Below are 19,279 nucleotides of genomic sequence, written 5' to 3'. Positions count from 1 at the left end.
CCATTTTGAGTTGCTTTCCTTTAACAAAGCAGATCCAAGAACCTGTGGTAGCTGCAAACCCTGAGGACGCTTGGGGTGCTTGCTGCTACAGTGACCTTGGGCAAGTCACTTAACCCCAATTGCCCTCCAAATAGCAAAAAAAAAAAAATAACAATGGAAAGGGAAGGGGAGAGTAATACACTAAGGGAGAAAAGAGAAGAGGTTAGGGGAAATTATCTCACATAATCAGGGTGTGCAAATAGAAAAGTCTATTCTAACAAAGAGAAAGTCTTGGGGGAATCAATTTCACCTGTATTGGTTAAAAAAGAACACACACAGGTACATAGAGTAGGGTAGAGAAATACATTTCACTCAATATGGAAATAAGAGGGAAACTTGAAAAGGAGAAAAGGGATTTGGAAGGAGGGTAGATTAAGGGAGAGGTTAATCCTAGATAAAACAAACTAAAAATATACAAACTACTTATAGCTCTTTTTGTCATAGCAAAGAAATGGAAACTGAGGGGATGCCCATAAATTGAAAAGTGGCTATACAAATGTGATAGAATTAATACTGTGCTATGAGAAATGATGAAAATGATGGTATAAGAGGAATGTGGGAAGATTTATATGAACTGATGCAGAGTGAAGTAAAGAGAACAAAGGGAATGACAATACTTTAAAGACAAATAACTATTTCTGACCTTGTTTCTGCAGTCCTTAACGCTTAGTAGCTAGCATGCATTAAGTTATGTTCTTAATGGAATAAACCAATATATTAACCCCCCCCCTTCAAAATTCTTCTATGCTTCTACTTTTTAAGCTTTGTACAAATCCCCAATTCCTCTTTTTAAAGATACATTTTTATTTTTAATTATTAAGCATTTTTTCTCATTCCCGACAATAGCACAATTTTCTTACACCTCCTGCTTTTTTGCCTTTTATAACCCTGGAATTCCTATCATAGGTTTCTTTGTACAATACAGTTAGCTTTGTTCTGCAGTTACATTATCTGAATGTTAGTTACCACTGAACTATACTAGTTGGAAAATCTTCAGCTTATCACTCCCTGAATATGATGTGCCTGAATACATTGATGGCCTAAGAGGTTACTGAAATTAGTATGAACCAAATTCCCCTCTCACTCCCAGTCGATCTCTGGATGCTGTACCTGCAGTACCGCCCAAAGAGATCTCTGAAGTCCTAAACTGGAAGGAGCTCACCTCACCTCACTCAGGCTGCAGTGCTGTTGTCATTTTCCTTTATTGGTTTTTTCTTATCATTTAACTCTTCTACAATGTCTGCTGTTTGCTATCTCCATGACTACTGCTTCTATTTTGGTTTACTGTTCTCTTCTTTTTTCTTTATTTCTCTCCTTTCTGAAATTACTTTCTGTAGACTTTTAGAGACTTGCTTATATACATGTTATATCTCCCCAGTGGGACTTAACTTTCTTGGGGCAGGGACTGTTTGGTTTTGGTCTATGAATCACAAGTACTTACACCATGGTGCCTTAAGCAGAACAGGGGTTAAATAAAGCACTGAACTAGAGTTTAGGAGCCATTGACAACTAGAAATGCCCTCTCTTTCCTATAAGTTTTCTCACATTTTTTTTAGCTTAATTGTGAAAGAGACTATTAAAGTCATGACCAGCTGATGAGACATTTAAAGTTGCTGGACATCTGACCTCCAGCTAATATACAGGCACATGCTTTTCTGAGCAGTGGTGACATGGCATACCACAAACTTAACTGATCAATTTATGAACTATATAACAGAAGTCCCTTTTTCATTTTTTCTGTCTAGGTGAAATACAACCAAAAACCTTAACAACATTTGAAAAAAACAAACTTGTGTAGCATCATTAAAAACCATTAAATTAATTGGGGGTCTTGTGACAACTGAAAAAGACAGCAGTTATACATTTAGCAAAATGGACAAACACACTTTACAATACCTTTTAAAGCTTCCGTTTCTATGTCTATCAATGGCTTCCCCACAAGGGCAATCTGATCTACAGCATAGTAGAGTTTTCTAATGATACCATCATAGCGACTAGTGATGGTGACAGAAGCTTTATCACTCTGCACTTCACAGATGCTATCAAACTGAGACACAGTATCTCCTTCTTTTACATACCTAAAAGGAAAAATACAAAATTACACAAACAATTTAAAATACAAAAACATTCTAAGAATATATATGCTCTATGAGGTCACATTGATAAGCTGTCTCACTTAGTATTACGTCTCTGAGGGAACAGTTATTTTGTGCTCATTTGCTGAGGATGCTGTCCACATCAACCCAAGAAACCTAGTTATATCCCAAACAGCCCTAACTGACCTTAAACCAAGTATCTATTAATTAATCTAAATATTTCTTAAAACTAATATTTTCTGTTCTGTATCAGTTTCCTCATGTGTAAAATGAATGGGTTGGAGTTGATAACCTCCATGTTGTCTTCAAGTTCTAAATCCTTTAATCCCAAGATCTCTTAAGAAAATGGCTTCCAAGATATACATGCGAAGTAGTACTTTCTTTTATACTTCTGTCTATGAACTTTCAAAGGCTGCCCTTCACTAAAAATTTTGGAATCTGTTCAACAAACTCATCTTCCCTATCCAGTCCCCTCCCAATTCTGCACACTCCAGTTTTACTCATTTTGAGTTTTCACCTTTCTAGACTAAAAAAGATGAGGACAGCGGGGTAACATGAGAAGGCAGGAGTGATCCAGTTTTTCAAATGTTTGCTATTTCCATAACTTGGCATCCTCAGCAAATGAGGTGAGTATGAGGAAGTAGGTTTTGTTTTACTTTATTTTTTTAAATGAGGGTTTTGGAGAGGGGGAAAGATGACATTTAAGTTAAGTGGAAATTTCTGCATCTAAAGAAAACTTTCATGATGATTAGTTACAATTTTATAACAAACTTTCAGGTACAAGATAAAACAAAAGTAGTTGTCATTTCAGCATGGGCTAAACCACGGACTTCAATAACTTTTTTACTATCAAATTTATAAACATTAGGCTTGAATACAAGTCTTAGGTCCTCATAAATGCTTATTCAAAAATACCTAAATAGTTACACTGTTATTAGACACTGAACTCAGCGGTTCATTTCTACCTTCTGGGGATTGAGAGCATGTAAAAAGGAATATATAGAGAAGAAAATGTTCAAGAAAGTTAAAAAAAAAAAGGACAAACACAATAGTCAGGTTTTCAAATATCTATGTAAAATTGCTATTTTATGCTACCAAGTATATTGCTGGATGGGGCAGCTAGGCAGTGCAATGGATATAGTGCCAGGCCTGGAGTCAGGAAGACTTAGCTTTCTGAGTTCAAATCTGGTCTCAGACACTTACTACCTACCTATGTGACCCTGGGCAAGTCACTTAATCCTGTTTGCCTCAGTTTCTCATCTGTAAAATGAGCTGAAGAAGGAAGTGGCAAACTACTCCAATATCTCTGTCAGGAAAACTCCAAATGGGGTCACAAGTTGAACACAACTAAAACATATTGCTGGAACTAGTTCTTTATGTTCACAGTTGAAAAAGCTATTTCCTCTATAACATGTGACAGCTCAGTGGCACAGAGCACCAGGCTTGGAGTCAGGAAGACCAGAATTCAAATTTGACCTCAGACGCTTACTAGTTGTGTGACCCTGAGCAAAGTCATGTAATCTGGTTGCTTCAGTTTCCTCACGTGTAATACGGGTTAAGAATAGCACCTAATTCCAGGGTTATTGTAAAGATTAAATGAGATAACTGTAAAGTGCTTAGCATAGTGCCTGGCATACAGTAAGCGATATATAAATGTTAGCTATCATTATTATTATTCAATGTAAAAATGAACCCTGTTTATGATTATTCAAATGATTATCTTCTAAGTATTGAGATTTTTCAAGAAAAAGGTATAGTCAACTTACCATTCTTTAATTGTCACTTCTGTAATCCCTTCCCCAATGTCTGAGAGTTTAAACTGAAGGATTTGTCCATTTACAGCTTCAAAGAAAAGAAACCATCATAAATGTATACCCCATACATAAATACATTAACACCATTTGTCCTCAATGATTTCAGAATGTTTTCAATTCTAACTTCTGATTATATTCTCAAAAGATCCCACAAGGTTGGAAAGGGAAAGAATTACGTTTTTTTTCACATGTCAAAAGCTTTGATAATTTGTTCAAAGGTACATAGTAAGTTGACAAAACAACAATTAGAACCATGTGTCCTGACAAAACATAGTATTATTTCTATGGAAGGCCCTTCCAACAAATTAATAGTTTAATGAATCAACTAATAGTCTTCATATAGTCAAATAAAGGAGATAATGAAAAGCCTTGAGAGAGGAGTAACTTGATAAGGGAAAATTGTGCCAATTGATAGCAAGAATCTAAAGAAACTTGCTTCTGGTTGCTTTTTTATACAAGTTGGATTGGAAGATATCACTTATTATAGTTTCTTATTAGATTTCTTGATGGTTATTTGGTCTGGTGCCAATTTCAGGGCTTTGTCAAAGTAGATATGAGGAAGCAGAGAGGCCTACCTCTCATTCAGGCAATCCGTTTGGTCCAAAGTCCTTTCTTCCCTTTCCCTTTCATTCCAGCCCCCTTGCTTTCATTTACTTTGCCTCCTCAGGAACCTCACCTGGCATCTCACACATCAAGGCAGCAGTTCTAGTAGTATACACTGGTAGTCCTTTTAGACTCAGCGAAGCCGTTTGGTTCCTGGCCACCTGAATATTAAAAGACCTAGCCAAGTCGGAACTGGCTACGGAGAATACACCCAAACTCTGAGAGCAAGTGGGACAACTCTCCTGAGAGTCTTGGGGGCAGGGGTGGGGTGGACAAATAAGAGCAGCATTTTGTATCCCTTTAACTTAGAATTAGATTCTTTTAATGTTTCAATTAGTAAAGTATTTTTTAAATTATTTTTTATGCTCTATGAGTGACTCGGTGTATTTTAAATCCAAAGCCTGAATTACTATATAGGCCTGGGTTAAGCCTTGCCCTCAACATTCTGTTACCCAGTATTTTAGCTATTCCTCCTACTATACCAATCGGAAAAGCACACCATGCTCTCCAACTCATCATGTTGCAGAAGACCAGGAAATATGGCAGTTCCACCCAGACTATGTATCACTGAAGCCCAGAACCTTGCTCAGTATTTGTCCTTAGAGTGGAGAAAACTGTACAAAAAAAATACCATCTGCAATGGGTCAAGCTCAAAGAACATCTTTATATAATAGGTTATTTAATTGGTTATTTAAGGCAGAAATTAGTTTACGGAGAGTCTCCCCAGGAGACAGGTTCCTTAGCTCTGACAGTAGTTTTGATTGGTTTGAAGAATGTTCCCTGCTAACTGTTGTGTCCCCAGAATAATCATCATGCAGGAAAGGAGTGCCATGAAGAGCAGCTGCTGCTGCTGCTCACTTTAAGACAGTTAACTTCTATCCAAGTGTATCTTTAAATAAAACCTATACAAACCAACCAACCATGAGTGTGCTCTACTTCTCAGACCACGGGAATCCTTTAAACTCAGATTCCTAAAACTAAACACAATATACCAGAGATAGTCTGAACAGGAAACAATATACCAAGACTAACACATTCCTGGTCCTAGAAACTCTCTCTTGACAGCACCAAAATTGAATTAGACAGTCAGTCCAATAGCATTTATTAAGCATTTACTATATGCTTCCTTACTATGTACTAAGTTCTATGATACAAAGAAAGGCAGAAAACAGACCTTGCCCTCAAAGAGCTCACACTGTAATGGAGGAGTTAATATGTGAATAATTATGTACTGTACATACAAGGTAAATACAGAAGAGATGGAAGGCAATCTGACAGGGAAAGACACAGGCAGTAGGGGCACCAGGAAAGGTCTCCTACAGAAGGTGCAATGCTAGTCAAAACTGCAACAAGTAGGCCAAGGCTGCTAGACCAGAGAGTATGTGAAGTGTAAGAATGGAAAGGAAGAAAAGTCAGGTTGTAAAAGAGATTGAAATGACTGAGAAAACGTTATATTGGATCTTGGAAGTAAAAGGAAGCCCGTGGCACTCAGTGAGAAGAGAGGTGAGATATTCAGACATGCACCTGCGAAAAATCACCTTAGAAGCTCAGTGGACATGGTCTTCAACTGAGAGGGGGGAGGATGTCGGGGAAGATCAAAGAAAGACAAGAAAAGTATCAAACAAATACTCAGAGTGAGATAGTAAAGCAATTAGGGAGGAATAAGAAGTCGGTCTTGGGGCAGTAAGTGCGGACCAGAGACTTTGTTATGTAAATTTGTACTAAGCCCAGTCATTGTAGTTTTGAGAACTCCTCTAGACAAAAGATTAAAAATGGAGATTTTGGGAGAAAAAAATCAAACAAAAGAAAGGGACTATAGACTATTAGAGGTATCTTCCAGGGTGAGGAGGCTGTTAGATCACTATGGTGAAGGCAGCCTCCAGGATGAGGAGATACTGGAAATAGCAGAGAAAGAAGTATGGAAAGTCAGAAGCGGGAACCAAAGAATACTAAAGATGTAATTTATATAGATTTTAGCAAAGTACTTGATGAAGTCTCTCATGGCATTCTTATAGAAAAGATGGAAAAGTATTTTATAAATGACAGTAATTAGGTGAATTTGGAACTAGTTGAATGGTAACGCATAAAGAACAATGACTAAAGAGGCATTTTACCATTCTTTCACTGCTAGTGCCTTCCCTCAGATGCAGATTCTCCCTTTTCTACAAATTACACAGTAAATATGAGATAGCCATCTCACAATTCTATTTGATTCTCAGAGTGGAAGAAGGTCAGAGTATAGCAGGTTCATGTGAAGGCAACCAACCCCCAATATTAGAACAAATGAAATACAGATAAAGGAAAAGTGGAATAAATTCTTTTACTTACTCTCATAAATCCTATGTAATTACTTCCCAGATTCTTTAAAGTACTCTGAAGTGCAAGGGGGAAAATAATCACATGTGATACAAAACACTCATATATATTAAATGCTTCCTGCTAAAGTCCATACTTACTACTAGATGTCCTCAATAATCGATGTGGATGACTAAACTTGAAAGAAGAATAACCCAAGAGACATGTATATTTTGGCTTCACAACATGAACACTACTGCACATTTGAATATGATGAACACAACTCTAGAGGAATAAAAAGAAAAAGTTAAATTTTTGTAAAAATTATACTGATAGCTTCTTATCAAATATTTTAGTGTTAAGTTTATTTTAAATTAAAATAGATATTAAAAACTAGTTAGTTACATAAAGAATTTGAATGTGTAGCAATATAACAATAAAAACCACCCAACCTGTGCTGTAAGTTTTTTTAAATCACTTAGCAATAGCTAATTTCATTCATATTAGTTTATTTTCATAAGGATTTCTATATAAGCATGTAATACTGCCCCAACCAACATAATTTTATAATTATTATTACTACACCATAACCAAACAACACTACAAAAGATCATTTGGTGAATTACCCACTTAAAATGGTGTTCCTAATTCCTCCCTCCCCGTAACACCATTTCACCTAATCATTTCACTGTATTTTTAAAAATCTTTATGAAATCAACAAAAGCAGAAATATTTACAATAATGTGTTTTTAAACTCAGTCTGATGAAGAGATTTATGTGTCCTATTTAGTAGTTTCTTTCTTACAATTAAATTTATTTCCTTACTTAATCACAATTTTTTAGTATAGTACATTTTTATATAGTACATATATAGTATATATGCATATATAGTATATTTTTATAATATGTCCTATATGATACAAAATTAGTAAGAAATGTTAAGATTCCACCCAGAAACACCTGGCCGTGTAACCTTGAGCAAGTTACTTAACCCCAACTGCTTAGGGGCGGCCAGGTGGCTCAGTGAGTAAGAGCACTGGCTCCACTATCGGGATGACCTGGATCAAATCCGGCCTCTGATACTCAGTACCACACCCAGAAATAACTGGCCGTGTAACCTTGAGCAAATTATTTAACCCCGATTGCTTATAAAAAAAAAAGTTAAGATTCAATGTAATGAATGAAAAAAATGAATTATCAGAACTTAAAAGAACTACATGAAATTGGACTAGATAATCTCTAAGGTCTCTTTCAGTTCTAAAAACAATAATTATAGTAGCTTACATTTATACAATGCTTTCAGGTTTGCAAACCATTTCATTTACATTATCTTACTTGATCATCAAAACTCTGTGATATAAGTACTACAAACATTATTATCCCATTTACATAAGAGGAAGTTGAGCCTCAAAAAGGTTGACTTGCCTGACTGGATCCAAGCAGGTGATTACATCATGAGGCCTATGACTTGGTTAAAATGTTTTATTGTTATCCTGATAGATTTTCTTGCTGTAATTCAAAGTTATAACAATTACTTAATCATGACATTTGAGTAGAATCACTGAGTTTTAAGGGTGGAAGGACCTTAAGAGATTATCTAAGTCTAATGGAGGCTTTTATTGTAGATAATAAAATTAATGAACAAGTATTTATTAAGCACCTACTAGTCTAGTCACTATGTTAGACACTCAGGATATAAAGACAAAAATCAAAACTAGGTATTTATTTATATTCTACTTCAGGAAGTAATATGCACATATAATGCAAAAATAGATACAAAGACAATGACAGGTAATGAGGGGGGAGGAGAGAATAGGAGATGCCAACAACCAAGAAAGGTTAAATAATTTATCCAGGTTATGACAGCTGATTAGTAGCAGAGTCAGGACTAAAACCCAGACTCTTACTTCCCAGGACAGTGTTCTTTCCATTATACCAGGCTAGCCTGTCTTTAATGTAAGAGGGGTGTATACTACATTCTCCCCCCCGCCATGGCTCATACTTTTATCAGGTGACAATGCCCCTTTGCATTACAAAATCAATATATGTAAAATTTGAAGTTACAAAACCAATACGCATAAAATTGGCATGAAAAATTGGTATGAATAACTCAGATACCTTTGAATCAAATCAAAGGGATAAAATAGGTTCAAAAAAAGCTCTTAATCAGTTTGGAAGGAATGAAATACTTCAAGTCACTACATAAAATGAGATAATGCTATATGGGAATTAGATTGCAGCTGGATGAAGAAAATCAGTCACACCCCATGGGGCTTGCATAAAACAGTAAGCCAGTTGCAGAGTCCAATATTCCAAAAGCAGGCCAGCACAGGATAGAGCAATTCCTGCCAAGCCCTTGAAAGGAACTGTTGAGGAGGGTGGAGAGGGAATCTCTGATTCCTTCCCTTCTTTACCAAAAGATGACCTCGTGAAGTTCAAAAGATTAGATTTGAACTTCCTACTGGCAGGCATTCTTAGTGTTGCCCTGCAACAGCAATGGCTGGCAGTAAGCATTTGCACTAGGGGCCTAGGACAAATTAGACATATTTAGGGAAGGCAACCTCAAGGCTCCAGATCTAGTGGGAGAATGTGACAAAGAAAATGTCACCCTTAACTAAAGAAGCAAAGTAACTTTGACTAAACTGATATCAACTGAATAATCAATTGAGGAGGAAGCTGTGTGCCACACTATTGTGGGCTTGTACCCAACAAAACACCATCCCTAACTCCCTGAGGGAAAGAGTAGTCAGCCACCCTCTGGGGACCCAACCTGCCAATGCAGTGGAAGTTGGAAGAGTGAACCCAGAGAGGATGTCATGGGTTTTTGTTTTTTTTTTTTTGTTTGTTTGTTTTAAGCAATTGGGGTTAAGTAACTTGCTCAAGGTTACACGGCCAGGTGTTTCTAGGTGGGTGCTAAGTGTCTGAGCCTGTATTCGATCCCCAGGTCATCCTGACACTGGGGCCTGTGCTCTTACTCGCTGTGCTACCTGGCCACCCCAGGATGTCATGTTTTAAAGGCAATTTTTCTTTATGAATATTCCTGAAGGTTTTTTCATTATATCGTGGAATGCAAAATTCACCATAATACTTATAAAATTATACTTATGTTTCATTATCAAGACACTGGGAAGTATGTAAACAGAAAAATATAAATTAAAACAACAACGGCAGATATATACTAATTAAAATAACAATGGCAGATACATAGACAAAAACATGGTCAAAACTCTTGGGTCTCTTATATCACCTGTTGGACTAGGAAGAGAGCTATTTTATGATGCCCACTCTGTCTTCTTTGGAAAACCACAGAGCCAGGCACATAGTAGGCACTTATAATAAATGCTTGTTGGCAAGAAAAATTCTTATTTTTTTGTAAGGTCAACAAAATGAGGCTAAATATAAGAAAAAAGGAATTACAAAGTCTTAAGTGCTATAATTTGTCTTTTAATGCTTTTCTATTGATCTCTCTTCTCATGGTTCACAAGGTTCTCTCTACTCCAATACTCATTTTCCTTACTATCCTGTGTTGTCCCCATCCCCAATAAAGCTGGATTAGTTTCTCTCATGGACTTGGGAGGATTCAGGATACCAGAAGAAAGAACAATATGTAAAATTTAAAGAAATAAGTAAGCCTAGATAATAATAGCTAACATTTTTTGTTGTTTAATCGTTTCAATCATATCTAACTCTATGTGACTCCATCTGGGCTTTTCTTGGCAAAGATACTGGAGTAGTTTGTCATTTCTTTCTCCAGTTCATTTTAAATGTTTAAATAAGCATTTAATGTTTATTAAATGAGGAAACTGAGTCAAACAGGACTAAGTGACTTACCCAGGGTTACACGGATAGTAAATATTAAGTGTCTAAGGCCAGATTTGAACTCAAGAAAATGAGTATTCTTGACCCCAGGTCCAGCACTCTATCCACTGCGCCACCTAGTTGCCATTAGTATTTATATAGCCCCTAAAGGTTTGCAACACCCCCTGCATCATCACTGCCATTTTGTGTCAGAGGGGCTTGTGTAGCTCAGTAAAACCATGAGCTATGCCATGCAAGGTTACCCAAGATGGACAAGGCATAGGGGAGAGTTCTGACAAAAGGTGATCCACCAGAGAAGGAAATGTCAAACTATTCCAGTATCTTTGCCAAGAAAACCCCATGGACAGTATTAAAATGATAAAAGAGATGACATTGGAAGATGAGCCCCTCATGTCATAAAGTGTCCAATACACTACTGGGGATTAGCAAAGAACAACTACAAATAACTCCAATACTAAAGAAGTGGCCGGGCCAAAGTCAAAAGGAAGCTTAGCTGAAAATACATCTGATGACCAAAGGAAAGTTTAAAGCTGTAAAGATCAATACTGCACAGGAACCTTGAATGTAAGATCTACGAACTTAATAATAAATAAATAATAAGCTGGATATAGTCAGGAGATGGAAAGATTAAACATCAACATCTTGTGTCAATGACCTTAAATGGATGGGAATGGGTGAATTTAATTCAGACAATCGCTACACAGGCTACTGTGGACAAGAATTCCTTGTGGGCAATAAAATTAGTATGCTTCATGGTCAATAAAAGGGTGAGAAAAGCAGAACAGGGGTAAAATCTCAAAATCTCAAAAATGACAGAAGGGTATCTGTTTGAATGTAAGGCAAACTGTTCAACATCTCAGTAATACAAGTTTGTGCTCCAACCACTGAAGCTGAAGAGGGAAAAGGTGATCAGTGCTATGAAGACCTGAAGCATTTTCTAAAAAAAAAAGACACCAAAAAAAAAAAGGAGGTCACATTCATCATAGGGGATTGGAATGCCAAAGTAGGAAATCAAAAGATAACCAGAATAACAGGGAAGTTTGGTCTTGCAGTACAAAATGTAGCAAGGCAAAGACTAATAGAGTTTTGTCCAGATAGCCCCACTGGTCATGACACCCTCTTTCAATAACCCAAAAGGCAACTCTACACATGGACATCACCAGATGGTCAATATAGAAATAAGAATGATTACATACTTTGCAGCCAAATATTAAGAAGTTCTATACAGTCAATTAAAACAAGACCTAGGGCTTACTGTGGCTCAGAGCATGAACATCTTATCACAAAATTCAGATGTATATTGAAGAAAGTAGGGGAAAATATTAGATCATATATATGTATATATATATGACCTAAATTAATATCCCTTATGAATATAAGGTAGAGGTAATGAATAGATTTAAGGGGTTATAACTGGAAGACAGAGTGCCTTAAAGAACTATGAACAGTGGTTTCCAATGTTGTACAGAAGGCAGCAACAAAAAACATTCCAAAGAAAAAGAAGAACAAGAAAGCAAAATGGCTGTCTGATCAGGCTTTACAAATAGCTGAGGAAAGAAGGAAAGTGAAAGGTAAAGAAGAGGAAAGATACATCCAGTTGAATGAAGAATTCCAGAGAATGGCCAGGAGAGATAAGAAGGTTTTCTTAAATGAGCAATGCAAAGATATAGAAGAAAACAAGAGAATGGGAAATACCAGATCTCTTCAAGAAAATCAGAGATATCATGAGAATTTTTCATGCAAAAATGGGTACGATAAAAGACAAAAATGGTATGGACTTAACAGAAGCAGAAGAGATTAAGAAGAAGTGGCAAGGGGTGGCCAGGTAGCACAGCGAGTAAGAGCATGGGCCCCAGTGTCAGGATGACCTTGGGATTGAATCCAGGCTCAGACACTTAGCACCACACCCAGAAATAATTGGCCGTGTAACCTTGAGCAAGTTACTTAACCCCAATTGCTTTAAAAAAAAAAAGTGGCAAGACTACACAAAAGAACTATACAAAAAAGATCTTAACATTATCAATATCCAATAATTATAATGGTGTGGTTACTGATCTAGAGTCAGAGCCTAGAGAATGAACTCAAGTGAACCTTAGGAAGAACTGCTAACAATAAGCCCTAGTGGAGGTGACAGAATTCCAGCTGAGCTACTTAAAATCCTAAAAGCTGAGGCAGAGCCAAGATGGCAGCACAGAAGCAGGAAAACTCCCTGAACTCCCCCCATAACCACCTCAAAAACCTATAAAATATGACTCTAAACAAACTTTAAAGCTACAGAACCCATAAAGTGACAGAGAGAAACAAATCCCCACTGAAGGCAGCTTGGCAGGCCAACAGAAAGTGTCATCACAGCCCGCTGGGAGAAAAGCCTGGCCACCCATGCACCCACAGAGTTCAAGGCGGCCCCAACAAGCCACAGCTGGAGGGACTTTGGGAGAATGGATCACCAGCAGCTGTGCAGGTTCCTAGAATTATCAACACATAAATGCCAAAGGCAAAGTAAAAGGTCAGTGTGGACTTTAGGAACAAGAGGATTGAGAGTGCTGTCTGGCCTCTGCCCCCAGAGGGAGAAGCAGCTGAGGTGCAGCAGCTGCGGAGCCGCCACCAAGTGGCTGCTTCAGAGCTCCTGGCTTGCAGATTGTAGGGGGACCAAGTGACCATTCTGAGGGGAATCGCTCTTGCTTTAACCTTCTTGGATCTGGATAGCTGTCTAGGGTCGAGGTCTTGGGATGCATAACCAGGTGTCAGAGGCTGTGGAGGCTTCAGAGAGGGCACCCAACTAATAGCTCCGGCAGCTGCAAAAACCCCAACCATTTGGGACAAAGCTCTCCTCTCTGGAAGCAGAGTTCTGCTGTGGCAAAAAGCTCAAAAGTCAAATAATTGAGTGGCAACATGAGCAAGCAAAGAAAACAAAGCAAGCACAGCAATCTAACTTTGGACTCCTTTTTGGGGGGACAAAAAGGATCAAAGCATGGAACAGGAGGAAGTCAATGAAGTCAGAAGTCCTGCACCAAAACCTTCCAAGAAAAATATGAATTGGTTACAGTCCATAGAGGAGCTTAAGAAAGATTTTGAAAACCAAATAAGAGAAGTGGAGGAAAAATTGGGAAGAGAAATGAGAATGAGGCAAGAAAATCATGAAAAGAGAGTCAATAACATGACTGAAGAAAATAACACCTTAAAAACAGACTAACTCAAATGGCAAAATAGGCTCAAAAAGCCAATGAGGAGAAGAATGCCTTAAAAAGCCAAATTGCCAGATGGAAAAAGAATCTCAAAAGCTCACTGAAGAGAATAATTCCTTCAGAATTATATTGGAGCAAATGGAAATTAGTGACTTTATGAGAAATCAAGATACTATTAAACAGATCCAAACAAATGAAAGAATAGAAGGCAATGTGAAATACCTCATTGGAAAAACCACTGACCTGGAAAATAGATTCAGGAGAGATAATTTAAAAAATATTAGACTACTGGAAAGCCATGATCAAAAAAAGAACCTAGAAATCATCCTTCAAGAAATTCTCAAGGAAAACTGCCCTGATGTTTTAGAACCAGAGGGCAAAATAGAGGTTGAAAGAATTCACCGATCACCTCTTGAAAAAGATCCCAAAAAGAAAACTCCTAGGAATATTATAGCCATGTTCTGGAGTTTCCAGATCAAGGAGAAAATATTACAAGCAGCCAAGAAGAAACAATTTGAATATTGTGGAAACACAATCAGGATAACCCAGGATCTGGCAGCATCTACACTCAGGAATCAAAGGGCTTGGAATATGATATTCTGGAGGTCAAAGGAGCTGGGATTAAAACCAAGAATCACCTACCCAACAAAACTGAGTATCATGTTTCAGGGGAAAATATGGTCATTCAGTGGAACGGACTTTCAAACATTCTTGATGGAAAAACCAGAGTTGAATAGAAAATTTGACACTCAGATACAAGAAGCAAGAGAAACATGAGAAGGTAAACAGGGAAAAGAAATTATAAGAAACTTATCAAAGTTGAACTATTTATATTTCTACAATGAAAAATGATCATTGTAATTTATGAAAGTTTTCTCAGCAGAACAGTAGAAGGATAGGTGAAGGGAATATATATGTGTGTGGGTGTGGGTGTATATATACATATAAATGTCTATATAGGAGGGTATATGGGCATATGAATACATATGTGAGTGTGTGTATATATGTGTACAGGTATACATAGACAGAAGGCACAGGACCAATTGAATAGGAAGAGATGATACTTAAAAGGTGAAATTGAGAGATGAGAGAGGAATATAATGAGAGGAGATAAAGAGAGACAGAATGGGGTAAATTTTCTCATACTGAAGAGGTAAGGGAAAACTGTTACAATGGAGGGGAAGAACAGGAAGGCAAAAGGGAATCAGTCAACCTTACTCTCTCTGAATTTGGCTTAGGGAGGGAATGACATATACACTAAATAGGGTATCTCACCCTACAGGAGAGTAGGGGGCAAGTAGTAGGGGAAGGGGATGAAAGGGGGGATAATGGAGGGGAGGGCAGCTTGGGGTGGAGGGTAGTTAGAAGCACACACTTTTGAAAAGGGACAGGATCAAAGTACAGAATAGAACAAGTGGGAGGCGGGATAGAATGGAGGGAAATATAGTCAGTCTTTCACAACATATCCAATATGGAAATGTTTTATGTAGCTACACATGTACAACCTATATTGAATTGCTTATCTTCCCAGTAAGGGTGGGTGATGAGGGAAGAAGGGAAAGAATCTGGAATTCAAAGTTTTAAAATCAAATGTTTAAAAAAATATATCATTTTTTTACATGCAACTGGGAAATAAGATATACAGGTACTGGGGTATGGAGATCCATCTTGCCCTACTGGAAAGTCAGAGGGGGTATGGGGAAGGATATAGGAAAGAGCAAATTGGGGGAGGGGGTATACCGTGGGATCACTGTTTTGGGGTGGTGGGTAGGGGAAAGATGGGAAGAAAATTTGTAACTCACAATCTTGTGGAAATGGATGATGTAAACTAAAAATAAACATAAAATTTAACTTAAAAAATATAAAGGCCAAACTTAACCTGAAAAAAAAATCCTAAAAGCTTATGCTATTAAAGTGTTGCACTCAATATGTCAGCAAATTTAGAAAACTTAACAGTGGCCATTGAATTGGAAAAGATCAGTTTATGTCCCAATCCTAAGGAAGGGCAATGCCAAGGAATGTTCAAATTACAGAATAACTGTACTCTTTTCATATGCTAGAAAGGTTATACTTAAGACTCTGCAATATGTGAACCAAGAATTATGAAAAGCGCAGGCTGGTTTTCAAAGAGGCAGAGAAACTAGAGACCAAATTGTCAACTTTCACTGGATTATAGAGAAATAAAGGGAATTCCAGAAAAAACATTTATTTCTGTTTCACTGACTACACCAAAGTCTTTGATTGTGTGGATCACAACAAAATATGGCATGTCCTCAAAGAAATGGGAGTACCAGATCATCTTGTCTCTTGAGAAACCAATATGCAGTCCAAGAACCAACACTTAGAACTAACACAGAACAACAGATTGATTTAAGATTGGAAAAAGAAGTACATCAAGGCTAGAAAGTGTCACTTTCTTTATATAATTTATATGCAGAGTGAAATGCCATATGCATGTGAAATTCCAGGCTAAATGAATCAAAAGTCAGAATTAAACTTGCTGAGAGAAACATCAACAACCTCAGATAATGCAGACAATATCACTCTGATGGCAGAAAGTGAAGAAGGATTAAGAAGTCTCTTGATTAGGGTGAAAGAAGAGAGTTTAAATTGGCTTGACAGCTTAACATAAAAAAAAAACTAAGATTGTGCCATACCAACCAAACTACCAAAAATTATATTATAGAGCTAGAAAAAATAATAACAAAATTCATCTGAAAGAATAAAAGGTCAAGAATATTAAGGGAATTAATGAAAAGAAATGCAAAGGAAGGTGGCCTAGTGATACCAGATCTTAAATTGTATTATAAAGCAACAATCATCAAAACCACTTAGTACTGGCTAAGAAAGAAAGTGGTCGATCAGTAGAAAAGGTTAGGTACACGAAACACAATAGTCAATGACTATAGGATTCTACTGTTTGATAAACCCAAAGACTCTAGTTTCTGGGATAAGAACTCATTATTTGACAAAAACTGCCAGGAAAACTGGAAAACAGTATGGCAGAAACTAGGCATAGACCAATGTCTTATACCATATACCAAAATAAAATCAAAATGGGTACATGAATTAGATATAACAGCTGATAATAAGCAAACTGGGAGAGCAAGGAATAGTTTACCTGTTAGAGTTATGGATAAGGGAAGAATTTATGCCCAAACAAGAGATAGAGAACATTATGAAATGCAAAATGTATAATTTTGATCACATTAAATTGAAAGGTTTTTGCAAAAAAGCCAATGCAACCAAAATTAGAAGTGAAACAGAAAACTGGGAAAGAATTTTTATAATCAATGTCTGATAAAAGCCTCATTTCTAAAATATATAAAGAACTGAGTCAAATTTATAAGAATACAAGTCATTCTCCAAGTGATAAATGATCAAAGGATATGAACAGGTAGTTTTCAGATGAAGAAATTACAGCTATCTATAGTCATATGAAAAAATGCTCTAATTCATTATTGATTAGAGAAATGCAAATCTACACAACTCCAAAGTACCCTATCACAATGTTTAGATTGGCTAAGATGACAAAACAGGAAAATAATAAGTGCTGGAGAAGATGTGGGAAAATTGGAATGCCAATACATTGCTGGTGGAGTTGTGAACTGATCCAACCTTTCTGGAAAGCAATTTGGAACTACGCCCAATATAAAAATGTGCATACCCTTTGACCTAGCAATACCACTTCTGAGTCTATGTCCCAAAGAGATCATACAAATGGGAAAAGATCTCACTTGTACAAAAACATTTACAACAACTCTTTTTGTGGTGGCCAACAACTGGACATTGAGGGCATGCCCATCAATTGGGGAATGGTTGAACAAGTAAGAACTGTAAGAAATGGTGAGCAGGTGGACTTCAGAAAAACCTGGAAAAACTTGCCTGAACTGATGCTGAGTGAAATGAGCAGAACCAGGAGAACATTGTATACAGTAACAGTCAAATTGTGCAATTACTAACTTTAATAGACTTATCTCTTCTTAGCAATGCAAGGATTCTAAGACAACTTCAAAAGACTCATGATAGAAAATGCTGTCCACATCCAGAAAAAGAACTATGGAGTCGAATACAGATCAAAGCATATTATTTGCTCTCTCTCTCTTTTTTTTTTTTAATTTCTTCTTTCTCATGGTTTCTCCCTTGGATTCTAATTCTTCTTTACAATTGACTAATGTGAAAATAGGTTTAATATGAATATATATGTAGAGCCTATATCAAATTACATGCCATCTTGGTGTGCGGGGGAGGGGAAAGATGGGGAGAAAATTTGGAACTCAAAATCTTATAAGGTGAATGTTGAAAACTAAAACTAAATAAATTTATGGGGGAAAAAAAAAAAAACAAAACTAAGATCTTGTTAACTGGTCCCATCACTTCCTGGCAAATAGAGGGAGAAAAAAATGGAAGCAGTGTGTCCGTTTCATATTCTTGGGCTCAAAGATCACTGTAGAAGGCAAATGCAGTCATGAAATTAAAAGATGCTTGCTTCTTAGACTGAGGTAGGATTTGAACTCATGACTCCAAGTTCTTGCCACATAGCTACCTCAACTAAGTGTATGCAACAACTTGAATCAAAATCTGAAATTCTGAAAACATAAAATTTCACTTATGAAATTCTTATTTCTGTTGTTTTTTTAAACAAGTATAATTTGTCTCTATCCTTGGGAGATGTCCAGTAGGCAGTGGGAGATGTTAGTCTGATGGTCAGCAGAGAGGTTGGGTAACCAGGTAAATAAGTAGATTGGAGAATCAGCAGCATAAAAATGGTAATTAAATCCATGAGAAGTGATAAAATCACCAAGTAAAGCCAAGTAAAATAGTATAGAGAAAAGGGACCACAACAGAGCCTTGTTCAACATTCACACATCAAACCTGTGACAAGCAACATACCACACAATGCTGTCAGGAAGACTGGATTTGAATCACTCTTCTGATGTCTATACAGTTGGAAAGATCACTTAACCTTTGTTAGCCTCTGTTTTCTCATCTTTAAAATGGCAGTATCTACTCTCATATGATTATTGTGAGGTTCAGATGGCAGAATGTAGGTTAAAGCATTTTTCAAACTTTTCAACACTCTACAGATGGCAGTTCAGCATTGCCTTCTCAATATGCCTGACAAAACATGGTACAGAGTCAGTGCTAAAAATGGAAAAATAAGAGCAAATGTAAATCCCAAATACATACACGTATAACATCACCCACCAGGGGTACAAACAAGTGAAGAGTTTTTGCTTTCAAAAAGCTGACATTCTACTGGGGGATATGACATGTTCAGCAATAGAGAGTAGATACATACAAAAAGGACACAGAGTAAATGGGATGTGGGACACTAATAGCTGTGTCAATTAAAAAGGCCTATCAAAGGTAGTGAAATTTGTGCTAAGCTTCAAATATGTACATTACTGCAAAAAATAGTTTTTCA

The 19,279-nt window shown here is 36.9% G+C and overlaps 1 protein-coding gene across 2 annotated transcripts in view; it reads right to left on the bottom strand.

The window, feature by feature from the left end:
• Positions 1–19,279, bottom strand: part of DBT (dihydrolipoamide branched chain transacylase E2) — a 62,036-nt gene that overhangs the window by 40,091 nt on the left and 2,666 nt on the right. Inside the window, exons 2-5 of one of the 2 annotated variants that reach the window (XM_069090531.1) lie at positions 8,273–8,356; positions 7,009–7,132; positions 3,902–3,977; positions 1,936–2,117 (exon numbers count right to left, since the gene is read on the bottom strand). In XM_069090531.1, the coding sequence (XP_068946632.1) occupies positions 1,936–2,117; positions 3,902–3,977; positions 7,009–7,111 (361 nt within the window). In that variant the 5' untranslated portion in view covers positions 7,112–7,132; positions 8,273–8,356. The remainder of the gene's footprint in view (positions 1–1,935; positions 2,118–3,901; positions 3,978–7,008; positions 7,133–8,272; positions 8,357–19,279) is intronic. The other variant, XM_069090530.1, reaches the window with a different exon arrangement.

Source organism: Petaurus breviceps, unplaced genomic scaffold (assembly GCF_028583685.1).
Source record: "Petaurus breviceps papuanus isolate PSGF00001 unplaced genomic scaffold, PetGlider_PUasm1.0 186, whole genome shotgun sequence".
NCBI lineage: Eukaryota > Metazoa > Chordata > Mammalia > Diprotodontia > Petauridae > Petaurus > Petaurus breviceps.
This window is presented reverse-complemented; position numbering and strand designations above follow the sequence as displayed.